At 41.2% G+C, this 13,217-nt stretch overlaps 1 protein-coding gene and 1 long non-coding RNA gene across 3 annotated transcripts in view; one reads left to right on the top strand and one right to left on the bottom strand.

Annotated features, from left to right (window-relative positions):
• The window catches only part of LOC139796635 (uncharacterized), a 521,507-nt gene that overhangs the window by 45,776 nt on the left and 462,514 nt on the right, over positions 1–13,217 (bottom strand). The gene's annotated exons all lie outside the window — the stretch shown is intronic.
• Positions 1–13,217, top strand: part of EXT2 (exostosin glycosyltransferase 2) — a 71,530-nt gene that overhangs the window by 3,711 nt on the left and 54,602 nt on the right. The window contains exons 3-6 of the mRNA XM_071744962.1: positions 46–135; positions 5,504–5,620; positions 8,934–9,129; positions 12,466–12,605. Coding sequence (XP_071601063.1) covers positions 46–135; positions 5,504–5,620; positions 8,934–9,129; positions 12,466–12,605 — 543 coding nt within the window. The remainder of the gene's footprint in view (positions 1–45; positions 136–5,503; positions 5,621–8,933; positions 9,130–12,465; positions 12,606–13,217) is intronic.

Genomic DNA, 13,217 nt, shown 5'->3' with positions numbered 1-13,217 from the left:
GCCAGTTTCCTTTCTAATTGTTGCTTGCTTCTTCTTTTGCTCCAGGTGGGATCGAGGCACAAATCACTTGCTCTTCAATATGCTGCCTGGAGGGCCACCAGATTATAACACTGCCCTAGATGTTCCTAGGGACAGGTATGTGTTTTGCTGGGCTTGAATGCATGGGTCTGGGTTTAAAATGTCACTGAAGCAGCTCAGAAGTGTAGCTGCTAGCAAAGGACATGCTCCTTAAATTTTACAAAGCTGGGATATGATTTCCTCTCTTCTAAACAAAGAGAATTAGAAAAGAAACTGCCTTGTATAGAATGTGAAATATTCTGAATGAAGAATGTGTGTGTCTTGTATAGCTCCTGAAATCTGACAGCTTAGCCCCATCCTTCATTTTGTACATGATGTGGCTGATGGTGGTTTTTTCCTCCTAATTGTTGGGCTTGCTGTGAGGATGGAAAATCTTGAAGTTAGACCTGTGTATCTCATGTGGTACTGAACCTGAACACCACAGAATGTCCCATTTGATGCAAATTAGAAGTTCAAAGATCATTGTAGCTGCATCTTTCTGCTAGAAATCAGGTCCATCAGGGACATTTTAAAGCTCTACGTGACAAAATCTGGTGGATTTCAGTGGTTTCTGTTACCTTAATAGTTACACTGCATTAGTAATGGACAAGTGCTCTCTGATACTCTTTGCCAAGTGTACTTTGGAAATATTTGCCAGAAATATTTGTTTTAAAGGTGTGAGGGCTGAGCTCAGGTTTCACTTGCAGAATAGTTTACTTTCGGGAAAGGAAAGGAGTTTGTAAGGCAAAAAAGGTTGGAATAAGAAGAAGACAAACTTTCTTAGCTTAGACACCGTTTCTGAATGTTTCTACAAGCTCAGCCTGTACCTGTTCAGTTTTTTGAGTTAGGTCCTATGTAACCAGTCCCTCTCTTGAAGGCCAAGCTTCACTTTTTTCTGCTAGTTATCAACAAAATCTTGCCTGAGATCTGGGATCTTTGCTAAGATGATTTTGTATGCAATGTATCTTGGTTTCTTTGCACCAAAGATGCTTTAAAACATCTTTCAATGCTGGAAATGAACATGTGGGGTTTTTTTTGCTGGAAATGTTCAAAGAGTAAGCTTACTGATTGCAATTACATCCCTGTGAAGTAAAACTTTTTTACTTCTTCTATGTATGAAACATTTTATGCATGTGGGCTAGCCTGAAGAGGGCAGTCAAGCTTCATTCTTACTCAACAAAACCTGTTAAACTGTTAGTAAATATTTGTATTTTTAATCTTAAATTCCCTTAAGGAATAAGAAGTATAAATCTTTTATTTTGACAGTTCTCTGTTTGATGGAAGGGACTGCTCTGGTACTGCCTGTGCACGTATCTGTCAGAACATTTATTAATTGAATGCAGTTCATTTTTCACACTTCACAACTTTTTGTGTGTGTATGTGTCAAATGTCCTTTTCTATTTGGCCTTGGCTAAGGATGCAGGAAATGTATTATTTTGGTAGGTGTTAGTTCTAAGAGTTTTGTCACGCTCTCATGGAAAGCTGAGTCATTTAAATGAAAAAAACCCCAAAAAAAACCTTTTTGATCTCCAGCCTTGCCAAAATGCCTCACCCTGCAGCTGTCCTCTCATTAGGTGTAATACATGAGAGGCAATAACAATGTTTGGGATGGAGAAAGGTGGAAACCCCTTTAGTTAGACTGTGTTCAGCTGCATGAGGATGTCCAACAAGGACACTTGGTTGTCATGGCACAGGGTGAGAGGCTGTGGGCCAAAATAAAGGTACATTGGCAGAGTTTGATTGGTTTTGAATGACCGGTCTGAGCTCTTAGCACTCCAGAAAGACTGGATTTGTGGGATTTTGTGGATCACTTGTGAGTTAGGCAGGTGATATTTGTGAAATGTGCCCAGGGAGTGTGGTTTGCCTTCTCTGTTCAGCAGAGATCATCCATGGCTGAGTGGATCGTGAGGTTTGATAAAGTTGTGTTCTGCTGATGTGCTGCAGAGGGTTATAATAATAAGTATTATAATAAGACCTTATACACAAAGGAGCTTCCTGTTATATATTATTTTTACATCTGGAAAAGTCTTTAGCTTGGTTACCTCACTAAAGGGTTGTTTGTTTATTAAATCTTTAAATCCAATTTCCAAAGACAGTGTAAAAACACTTGTTCCATAATTTTGAAGCTGGAAGTCTGCCTTGGGGGCATAGGGGATATGTTGCTGGTATTAGCTGCCAGGACATGTGTAATCTCCTGCCCTGAAACTTAAAAAATAAACTCTCTATTATTTGCTAATAACTGCTATTGAATTTGGTACAGTGATGAGGATGAAAGGATTTATTTTGCAGAAGTGCTCTCTAGCGGTATAATTGCAAATACAAACTAAAATATTTTTTTCCTTCTGCTTCACTTGATGACTTTGGTTTCAGTGACCTGTGAAGTTTGGCAGAAAACTGATGGTGGTGGCAGCTGGGCAGGAACATTTTAGTACATTAGGGGCAAGAAAGAAGGATCAGTATCTGAAAAGTTGCTCCAGAACAGGCTCGTTCCTCACCATGCAGGGCAATTTAAAGGCTGTTATCTTGAGTACATTAAGAGTTAATATCTCTGGTCCCTTCCTGCTCCACACACTGCAAATCTGAGTGGAGTTATTTAACTGGTGTTGGTTCCCTGGGGGTTTATTTAGGTTGAGGTCTGCCTGACACACACCTGCTTTCTCAAGGCTGATGAGGTGCTGTCATGTTTTCACCGGATCCAATTAAAACAATCTGGTTGTAGTTTCCCAATTACAGAGGGGTGAAAAAAAAAAAAAAAAAAAAGGAGGAGGGGGTTAGGGTTTGAACTGCAAGAACAGCAACATGCAAGCCAATTTTTCCTGCCTGCTTGAGACTGAGTTAATGTGGCTAAGACATGGAACGTGCAAGTTCAAGGGTGAGATCTAGCCAGAGCAGCCTTCTACATGTCACCAAAGGGAGGGGCACTGGGGAGGATTAAAGAAAAAATCATAATTTGGGACATAAATTCTCACTCAGCACGTGCTTGATTGATCATCTTGCTCTTGAGTTGATGCCTGCTCCTTCCATGGGTTGCACGCTGAGGGGAAAGTAATAAAGGGCAAGTTGTTTGGATTTTGTGATTGCCATCCAGATGAAAGGGTTGGCTAATCCAGACCCTCTAAAAAGATCCTTTTGAAAGAACTTCTTAAAATGACACTCAGGGCTGCTTGCTTGGCTGGGTGAAGTTGCATGTATGGCAAAGTGTGGTGTTGGAACACAGAACAAGTGTGCTGGAGGTCAGTGCAAGAAGTGATGTATCCTGTGGGACATCTGACAGGTTGGGACCTGCTGGCATTTATTTAAGGTGTCATGTTCTGATGGGAAAAAAATGGTGGGTCTTGGATGATGGTCAGGTGTAACAATCTGCTGTGTAACAGCTGTGGAAAAAATGCTTCTCCGAGCACTGTATTAAGGATTTCATCCAGTGATAGCTGAAAAAAAAAATAAAAAAATTATCAGCTCATGGATAAAGTGCTTCTTTCAGTCTTACTCACCTTGACTTTTTGTTCTCATGTGTCTGTTCTGTTTACTTATGAGAGATGTGCCAGGTCTAGTCTGAACTGTGGCAGTATGCAAGGTTGAGATAGTAAGGATTTCAGCTGTAATCAAAGCTGCTCAAAGGGCTACAGCTCCTCAAGATCCTTTCCTCATGCCTGGGGTAGTGGTACATTTGTGTTCTGCTTCTTTCCCCAGAGAAGGAGGGAAACTGGAATTGGAGAAATCTATTTCTCTGTATTTTGTGTTGTACCTTAAGCAGACTCAGTATCCCTTGTGGCACTTTAGAGTAAAGCACACTCCGCTTCTTGGTGACAAAGGACTGCAAGTTTGGATTGCCAGGAAGCTGAAGAGGAGCCAGCAGTGTGCCCAGGTGGCCAAGAAGGCCAATGGCATCCTGGGCTGGCTCAGGAAGAGCGTGGCCAGCAGGTCCAGGGAAGGGATTCTGCCCCTGTGCTCAGCCCTGGGGAGGCCACAGCTTGAGTCCTGTGTCCAGTTCTGGGCCCCTCAGCTCAGGAAGGAGATTGAGGTGCTGGAGCAGGTCCAGAGAAGAGCAAGGAGGCTGTGAAGGGATCCAGCACAAGTCCTGTGAGGAAGGGCTGAGGGAGCTGGGGGTGTTGAGGCTGGAGAAGAGGAGGCTCAGGGGAGACCTCATCACTCTCTACAACTCCCTGAAAGGAGGATGGAGCCAGGGGGGGGTTGGGCTCTTTTCCCAGGCAACTCTCAGCAAGACAAGAGGGCACAAGAGGTCTCAAGTTGTGCCAGGGGAGGTTTAGGTTGGACATGAGAAAGAATTTCTTTCTGGAGAGGGTGATCAGACATTGGAATGGGCTGCCCAGGGAAGGGGTGGATTCTCCATCCCTGGAGATATTTCAAAAGAGCCTGGATGTGGCACTCAGTGCCATGGGCTGGGAACTGCAGCAGGAGTGGATCAAGGGTTGGACTTGATGATCTCTGAGGTCCCTTCCAACCCAGCCAATTCTATGATTCTGTGATTCTATGATCAGCTATTTGAGGAGTCTCACTAAAGAAGTTGAATCTGAACTCCTTTTAGAAATAGGATGATGTATTTCTGGTGCCACCTGGTCCCTGGAGATGAAAATGCAACTGAAAAGCTGCTGTTCTCTGCTAGCATATTTCAAAGAAACTGATTTGGGATAGGGGATAGCAACAAGTCTGTTTGCTTTCTTCTGCACACATTTTTACTTATGTTTCTTAAAGCTCTTCTGTACAGCAAAAGGTTTTTCCCACTTAGGAAAAGCCACAGGTGATCAGGGGCATCCATCCTGCTGGGAGGTAGCATCTTCATTCCTCAGGCTTTGGTGATTCCCACAGTGTCTCTGTCAGCCTGAAGTTAGGTTCAGAACATACGGAGTTCTTGCTGCCACATTTTCTTTTCATAGCATTTTTCTTGTAACATAAAAGTGAAATAAAATTCACTAGTTTGTATGATGACTTTGAAAATACAGCTGTAAATAACTCTTATTTTTCAGCCTGAGAAGTCCAGAGTCACTCTAAGCTGCTAAAATACTATGTTATTGTAGTATGGACTTGTATCTGAAATACAGCTTGTCTCTAATGCTTTGGGAGCTGTGCTGTCCCCTATTTTAGTACAGGCATTGAGGAATATGTTTAGTATAAATAATTAAGAATGTATTTCTTGAAATTAAAATTTACTTTGGGTATGCATGCTTGCAAAAGTGCAGAAGATCAGGACTGGAGTAGATTAAATTTTCCTCTATAAAATGGTCCATTCCTCAGTGATCATGTGCAGTTGTAAGAATTCTGTTGCCTAGATCCAGTCTGTCAGTCAGCCCAGTTCATGAAAACTAAGATGGACTGGAAAACTTCCCTTCCAGCATGCATCTTCTTGAGATTCTGCTAAGAACAGTCAGGAAATTGTGTCTCAATAGTATATCTACTATACTTAAAGTTGCTTTCTTGTCTTTTTCAGAGCTCTGCTGGCTGGGGGAGGCTTCTCCACATGGACTTACAGGCAAGGCTACGATGTCAGTATTCCTGTTTACAGCCCTGTGTCTGGGGAAGTGGATCTGCCAGAAAGAGGACCAGGGTAAAGCAAATAATTGTGCCAATATATATTAAATATAATTTTTAAAATGGATGCTCATAAAATATAAACATATATTATGCCCAGTTTTGGTCCCTGCTGTACAAAAAGGATGGGGAGAGGCTGGAGAGGGTGCAGAGAAGAGCCACGAGGATGATCAGAGGAGTGGAGCAGCTGGGATGTGAGGAGAGGCTGAGAAACTGTGTCTGTTCCTCCTGGAGAAGAGAAGGCTGAGGGGAGCCCTTCTGCCCATGGTCAGGACTTCCAGGGCAGCTCCAAAGCAGCTGGAGACTCCCTGTGTCCAAGGAGTCCCATGGACAAGACGAGGGGCAATGGGCACAAGGTGCTCCTGGGGAGATTCCATTGGAACACAAGAGGGAAATTTTTCCCCATGAGGACAGTCAGACCTTGGAATGGTCTCCCAGGGGAAGGGGGGGATTCCCCCACTTGGGAAAGTTGGAAGTCTCAGCTCCAGGGGGTGCTGGGACATCTCCTAGAAACAATAAGATGAGAAGGGTTGGACCAGGGCATCCTGGAGCTCCCTCCCAACCTCACATCCTTTGTGATACTAACTTGTTGGTGGGGATGGATAATTTTATGAGTTGCTTTTAATAGCTCTTGCTATTAAAATGTGTGATGGTTCCACTGCTCATGGGTTTGGCTCATCTACCAGTGTGTGTTTTATCTATGAACTGAGATTTTTTTATTTTTTTTTTTTAATGTGATTCTGTTTTTCCCTCTTCAGAAGCTCAACTGTGAAATCTGACAGTGTTTTTAGTAGAATTTGATTCAATAACTCCATAGAGTTGACAAGGTATTTTGGATATAAATAAAAGTAGTTAGCAGGTTTGATTTCTTTAGTCTAAATAAAGCAGGGCAATGAATTCGGAGCACTAAACAAGCAATGCCAGCAATTTATTTTAGGATACTTAAAAGCAAAGGAAGTGTTGCAGGGATGAAGGGAGTGTGCTGTGCCTCCATTGGGACTTTAAAGATGGAATTTTAAGGATCAACAGGAGTGCATCAGGTAGTTTCAGCCAGTGCAAGCTTTGAGTGAATAACAGGACAGGAGCAAGGATGTGATCTTAGCTTTGTGTTCCTTGCTTATGCATTATTGATAAATCAGTTCAGAAGCTTTTGTGGGAAGCAAGTGGGAAATAAAGAATATAAAGAATAATAAAGAATTGTGTCAGAAGCAAGTGGGAAATAAAGCACTAATTTTAGTAGGGAACATAATTTTTTATTAAAATGAGCTGTGTTGTAAAGTGGTGGTATCTGTCATCCATTTTTGTCTTCTGAACAAGGCACATTTTAATTGATTATGAAAGCCTGTTCTTTTATATTTTATAAGATTCTTATGATAATGTTTCACTGTAGCAAGGTCCTACCCCTGTTATGGATTAAAAGATGGGAAGAGGGAAGCAAAGGGGGTAAATAACATCTCCACTGATGATGAAATTTAGAAATGTGGAAATTTTAGGTCCTTCTTCCTGACAGCATCCTGGAAGGGGTGTCAATTATTAAAGTTGAAAACTGGGATTTGAAAGGGCATTGCCACTATTAGACACAAAAGTTCATGTACTTCAGCTTTCTGTCTGGAAAGCACCAAGGTGAGGATGAGGATGATGATGGGGAAGCTTTGGCATGTAGAAAACCAAGTGTAAAGAGAAATGCAATCATATTATTCGTGTCAGTATAGTCAGCCAAATGCTAGGTTGGGGTTTTTTTGGGGTAAGAGAAGCTGTTCCATGGGAGCTGATGCAGTGTGGGATCTGTTTTCTCAGTTTTTTATTTTTTTCTGAGGTCAGACTGTAGTCTCTGGAGTACCATCTAGTGGCCAGTGCTGAGGAGAAGGTACCCACGGGTTCCTTTGCATTTAGAGGGGAGTGGAACAAGGGATGGGATGCTCAGAATCCCAGCTCACCTGTCATGGGATGATGGCAGTATCAAGGGAAAAGTTGGTTTTAATCATATACACAAAACTGCATAAATTTGAGGTTATCAGCATTTATTATCACTCATCTGCAGAAGTATTTCCTTTTTTTTTTAAGGCAAATCCCTTTTTATTCTTCTTACAGAGCTGAACTGAGGGGTTTTTGTTTACTCTCCTTTTTATTTGGATTGTTTAAAATATTTCAAATCCACTTCTACACATCTATATTCTCTAGAGAATATAGATATATTCTATATTGGCTGCAAGTTGGTAGCAGCTGGAGGCTTGGGGAAAAAAGTGTTAAAAAAAATCCTGTTATCTCTTAATGGGAGCAATTAAAGTGACCAGCATGAAAATGAGTAGAAGAGGTGAGAAGAGCAGCAGGAGAGGTCTGATCTTATAAAGTCTGTTTGTATGTGTTCTATGAGTTGAAAATTAAAGATAGCATCATGTGGAGTAGGACTGGAACCCTCGGTGCATGCCTGTGTTTTTTTGGCACTTTAGCTGCCCTGTTTAACAAGACAATCAAAGGAGGTGAGAATAATTATAGGACATGCTATTTTTTTTTAATTTACATTTTTTTAAAACACTGAGCAACCAATTTGAGATTGTATTCCTGTGTGGTTTACCTCCAGTCTTAATTAGTGTCTTGAACCATTTCAGTATTAAGGCATTTTTAAAATATTTATGGTTTTGGGACATGTTGAGAGTGAATGGAATAATGGGGCTGCAACTTTGTCCTGGAAATGTTGCTTTTATGTTGCCCAAAAGGGACAGAATTGGATCACAGTTAATGAGATGAGTTTGTGCTGTTGCTGTTGTCACCATATCAAGACTAAGCACAGGGTAGCTCAGTTATCAGTTCAGCATCTTTTTTTTTTAATTAAAATTGATGAAAATATTTTTTTTTTAATAATAAAATTTTATTTCATTTAAAATTGATATGGAAGGAGAAACTTGCAGCTGCATTCAGTGTCTACTTGGTTATAGTACAGAAACACCTAAGAAAAGAAGAAAGAATCCTGACATCAGTGGCCAGCTGGTTTAATATGTAGGTCAATAATACCTGTTGGAGTTTATTATAAAGGTTATAATACAAGTGCTTGTTCTAATGCAATAAGCACTTTTTCCAAGTCCAGATTTATCCCAAGTTGTAAATAATGCCGAGGCAGTATCCAAGATATAATTAAATTACATTTAATTTAATGTTACATCATTTAATATTACATCATGACCCTTTCCAGCCTTGGCTGAGAAGATCTCCTTGGTAATGTGTCCACATTTAGTTAATCTTGCCCTGTTTTTCCAGGCTGGAAGGAAATGTGGTTTAGAGCATCTTGGCCCAGTGCTGCCAGGTAACCTCGTGGTGGTTTTTTTTTTCAGCCCTCGCAGGTATTTCATCCTGTCCTCCCAGATGGCTCTGCACCCAGAATACCAGGCTGAGCTGGAAGCTCTTCAAGCTGAGAATGGGGAATCAGTTTTGATCCTGGACAAATGCACAAATCTCTCAGATGGGGTCCCTGCTCTTCGTAAACGTTGTCACAAGAACCAAGTTTTTGATTATCCTCAAGTGCTTCAGGTAAGGGCTCTGGTAGGGCCATGCCTTGTGGTTAGTGAACTTGCTGGTTCGAAACTGCATAATTCTTCCAAAATTCTTGAATATTGGATATTCTAACTTCATTCTTACTTTTAAGAGAGCCAAGCACTATGTACTCCAAGTTATCTGTTGGAAACAAAGCTTGTGGGTAACAACGTCTTGATCTGGGTTGTGGGGGTCTTCTAATGGCAGAGGACAACCTCACCCAAGCCTAAAAAAATGATCTGAAGATCCTGTCGAATCCAGCAGCAATGGGAGGAGAAACTTTCTGGAGACAAGACAGAATTGCAGCTTTAAAATTGGGGTATAATATTGGGGCTTTCCAGAACCACTGGAGTAATGACCTTCGGAAGCAGGGATTTAGATTTGCTTTCTCACATTTTAGGATTCTTTTCTTAGGACAGTCCAGACCTTGCTAGGGGAAGTTGGGAATAGAAGATGGCTCTGTCAGCTTGGAGGGAAGATGAAAATAACCTTTAAAGAGCTTAGGCATGGATTTATTTGGGGGCAGAGTGCTACATTTAAGGAGAGTTTCTCAGATGATGTTTTGGGATGCAGCTTATTGGTTAAACCCCACAAAATTAGCTATGGAGAAATGCCAGGCTGAGCTAGAAGACTTGTCAGCATGCAGCTATGGAAACATCAAGGTGAAATGGGTTTCATGGTCTCAGCCCAATTTCCAGAGGCCTTTTGTTGTGTTAGTGAAAGGAAAACTACATAGCCCCCTGTGTCCCTTGGCAATTCAGTAACAGAGATGCTTTGGGATGCTGTGGGGTGAAGGCAGGGATGCCACAGGCCACTGTGGCCACCAGCACATCATCTGTCTTTGAACTTCAGCAAATGATGCTAAAATAACAAACAAGTTGAGGAAAGACAGAGTTTCCATCCCTCCTGTTATGTTTTGTAGGAAATATGTTTAAAATTCCTTGTGGAGGAGGGGGAGAGGGGGCGAAGGGTCATCCTGAATCCTAAACTTCCAGCCAAAAGGGGAAAAAAAAAAAATTGCTTTATTTCTTTAAATGCAGAGTGGATTGCTTGAGGATAGGAAGGCAGGGAATGTATATCTTGCTCTCTAGGATTCTATAAGTCAGAAGAGAGCTGGCACATGCTGAGATTGTTAAAATACTTTCCTTTCCAGAGCCCTGCATCTCCTTTTGGAATGTCTGGCTGATAACAGTGGTGATGGGAGGAGATGTATTTATAGTAACTTTTGTCTAGACAGGAAAAATGGTTATCTGGGCAGATGAACATGTGTGTCCACATCTGGGATTCTGGTTGGTGGGTTTTTTTTTTGGTTTTTTTCCTCTCCCAGACTTTAATAGAGTCTCTTCCACCTGCTGCTGTGGGATCTAGTGAGTCAGTGGCTATGATGTGGATTTATTCTCTCCACTCCTTCCATTCCCTGCACCTCTCTTTTCCTGGCTCAGTGGGAGTGGGGGAAGAGGCTCTGCAATCACAGCTCCCCCACTCCAGCACTGCCTTTCCAAACTTCCTACCCAGTGGCTTCTTGGGCTTCTGGGTTGCTAAAGCTTCCTGTTTGCAGTCTTGGAAGGGAATTTGAAGGCTTTTAATACTCTGTGGGAATGAACACAGGTCTTAGGATTGCTTTAGGAAACAAGTGAAGAGCCAGCAAACCCCCCTTGTCTTTCCCAGTTCCATTTTGATGTTTTGCTGCCCTGCTGAGCCTCCTGTCTCCTCTTCTCCAGGCCTTACAATGTCAGCTAGAAAGATGTTTTCTTATCTGTGGGGGCCTCTGTATCAACTTTATAATTTTTCTTTCTTAGACTTAAGGGTAATACTGACCTGGGTCTTTTCCTGTTTGTGTAGCTGAACTCTACAGGCATTTATTTTGTGATTTTTTTTTTTTTTTTTTTTTTTTTTTTTTGAAACTGTAGCAAGACTCCTCAGCAGCAGTGAGAACTAAAATACCTATTTATAGGGTGACTGCAGCATAGTCAAGAAGCCTTCTCTACTGCAGCTTAAACTCGGGGCTTTTTGTCTTGTGTGCTGCAGATGTCAGTGGATTAAATTCTTCCTTTTTGTAACAGCTTTTTATATTTTCAACAATCTCTTTACCCATCTTCCTCCTGCCCTCACCTCTTCAGAATAAGTAGTAATAATTTAGTCAATCTATCCTTGTAGATCACACTCTCAAGGTCAAGATCATCCTGGTTTTTTTTTTTTTTGGAAGTCCATACCCAAGGCTGAACACAGTGTTTTGCCTGAGGGCTTTTATTGCTGAGAGGGTCAGGACTCTTGGATTGTAATTCTGTTTGCATTCTGATGCAAACTGGGTGGAGGGGTTTGTTTTTTCAACAGCACAAGGTGTCTGAACAGGTGAGTACCCTTGGTTTTCCTCTTCTTTTATAGTAAATATCCTCCTCTGCAAAGTGCAAACCCCAGCCAGTTGCTTCATGCTGTTAAGTTTGTGCAGTTGGTTATTTTTATCTATGTCCTGAATGCTGTATTGGTATTTTTTTGTCAATTTATCTATATGATAGTTTCTAATCCTGTTACCCATTATGCTTGCTCATACTTCAAAATCTCTGTATTTTCAGATCAAATAAATATGCTCTTACTTCTGCTACTCCCCTAACAAAGTTAAGTTTGAATACAAACAGCTGAATATTGTTGCACCTAGGAAAGATTATTTGGCCCATCACTGGTTTACCAGTGAGCCACTGCTGAATTAGGGTTCTGTATCTAATTTATGTAACTACAAAGACTGTGAGGGTTTTAGGTAGCCCAGGATTTCTCAGTTTGCCTGTGAAAATGCTATCACAGGTGTCAAAAGCCTTTTGGAGTTGGGTTATGAAGTCTATTACTTAGTAAAAGCTCTCCATAGAACTGGATTACCCAATCATGGAGGAAAATTGGCTTGTACAGTTTGGGCACAGGAAGTTCATGTTGGGTGCTGCTCATCTCCCTATTCCAAACTATCAAATATTTTAACTTCTTTTTTTTTTCCCAGGATTTTTCTCAAATAGAATTTGACCATTAAAAAAATACAGCATGGAAGAGTCCCATTAACTGATTTCACATCTCTTCCCTTACAATATTTCTCTTCCTTTACAATATTTTTCAGCCTCTGGAAGAGAATATTCTATCATTACTTTAAATTAGCTTTGAATAATCCAGAATTCACCATTTACATGAAGCAAACCCCTTTTCCTTTCGAATAATTTTTTCAATTTATTTCCCAAGGGGGAGAGCAGGGAAGCCCAGTGCACGTTTAAGTGCCCATGCAGACACAGATAATGCAAATACAACGTTTTCTTGTTTCAATTCCTCTGTGTGATGGGTGCCTTTTGTTGCCAGGAGTCCACGTTCTGTGTCGTCGTGCGTGGGGCCCGCCTGGGCCAGGCTGTGCTCAGTGATGTGCTGCAGGCTGGCTGTGTCCCTGTCATCATTGCTGACTCCTACATCTTACCTTTCTCTGAGGTTCTGGACTGGAAAAGGTCTGTACCCTTCACTTCTGTACATTGAACACTGAATAAGAGGCTTGGTATTGAAATTTAAATCAGATTTCTTGGGTGGCATCTCAAAATAAGTCAGGTGTACTGTGTTCCATTACAAGGGAATAGAAGACAGAAAAATGCATGCAGGTTTTTGTCCTTGATATATTATCAAGGAATAGGAATATATTATCAAGAATAGGAGAGGAAAACACACGAGGTGGCAGCGTTTTGTTATCCTGGAGTTTGTAATATTTTGCCTGAAAAAAACCCCAAACAAAACCATACAAATAACAAAAAAAAAAAAAAACCCTGCTTTGTTATCTTGCTCTTAAATTCAGACTGGTTTTCATTCAGGCTGTTCTAAGGGAAGTGGTTGCTGAATTTTGCATCACATAAATGCTAAATTCTCTATGTTGTGTCATGATTCTGGAGTTCATCTGAGGCTGTGTCATGGTTTAAGCCTCTGCCTGTGGTTAAATGAGTGGCAGATGCTCTCTGTTAACCCCTTTCCCTTCCCAAAAAGGAAAGAGAGTAAGGGGGAGAGACACAGAGGATGGAAACTAAAATCCACGACTTTATTGAAAACAAAAATGATGAAAAATAAAAATAATT

The sequence above is a fragment of the Heliangelus exortis genome, chromosome 5 (assembly GCF_036169615.1).
Source record: "Heliangelus exortis chromosome 5, bHelExo1.hap1, whole genome shotgun sequence".
In the NCBI taxonomy this organism is placed as follows: domain Eukaryota; kingdom Metazoa; phylum Chordata; class Aves; order Apodiformes; family Trochilidae; genus Heliangelus; species Heliangelus exortis.
This window is presented reverse-complemented; position numbering and strand designations above follow the sequence as displayed.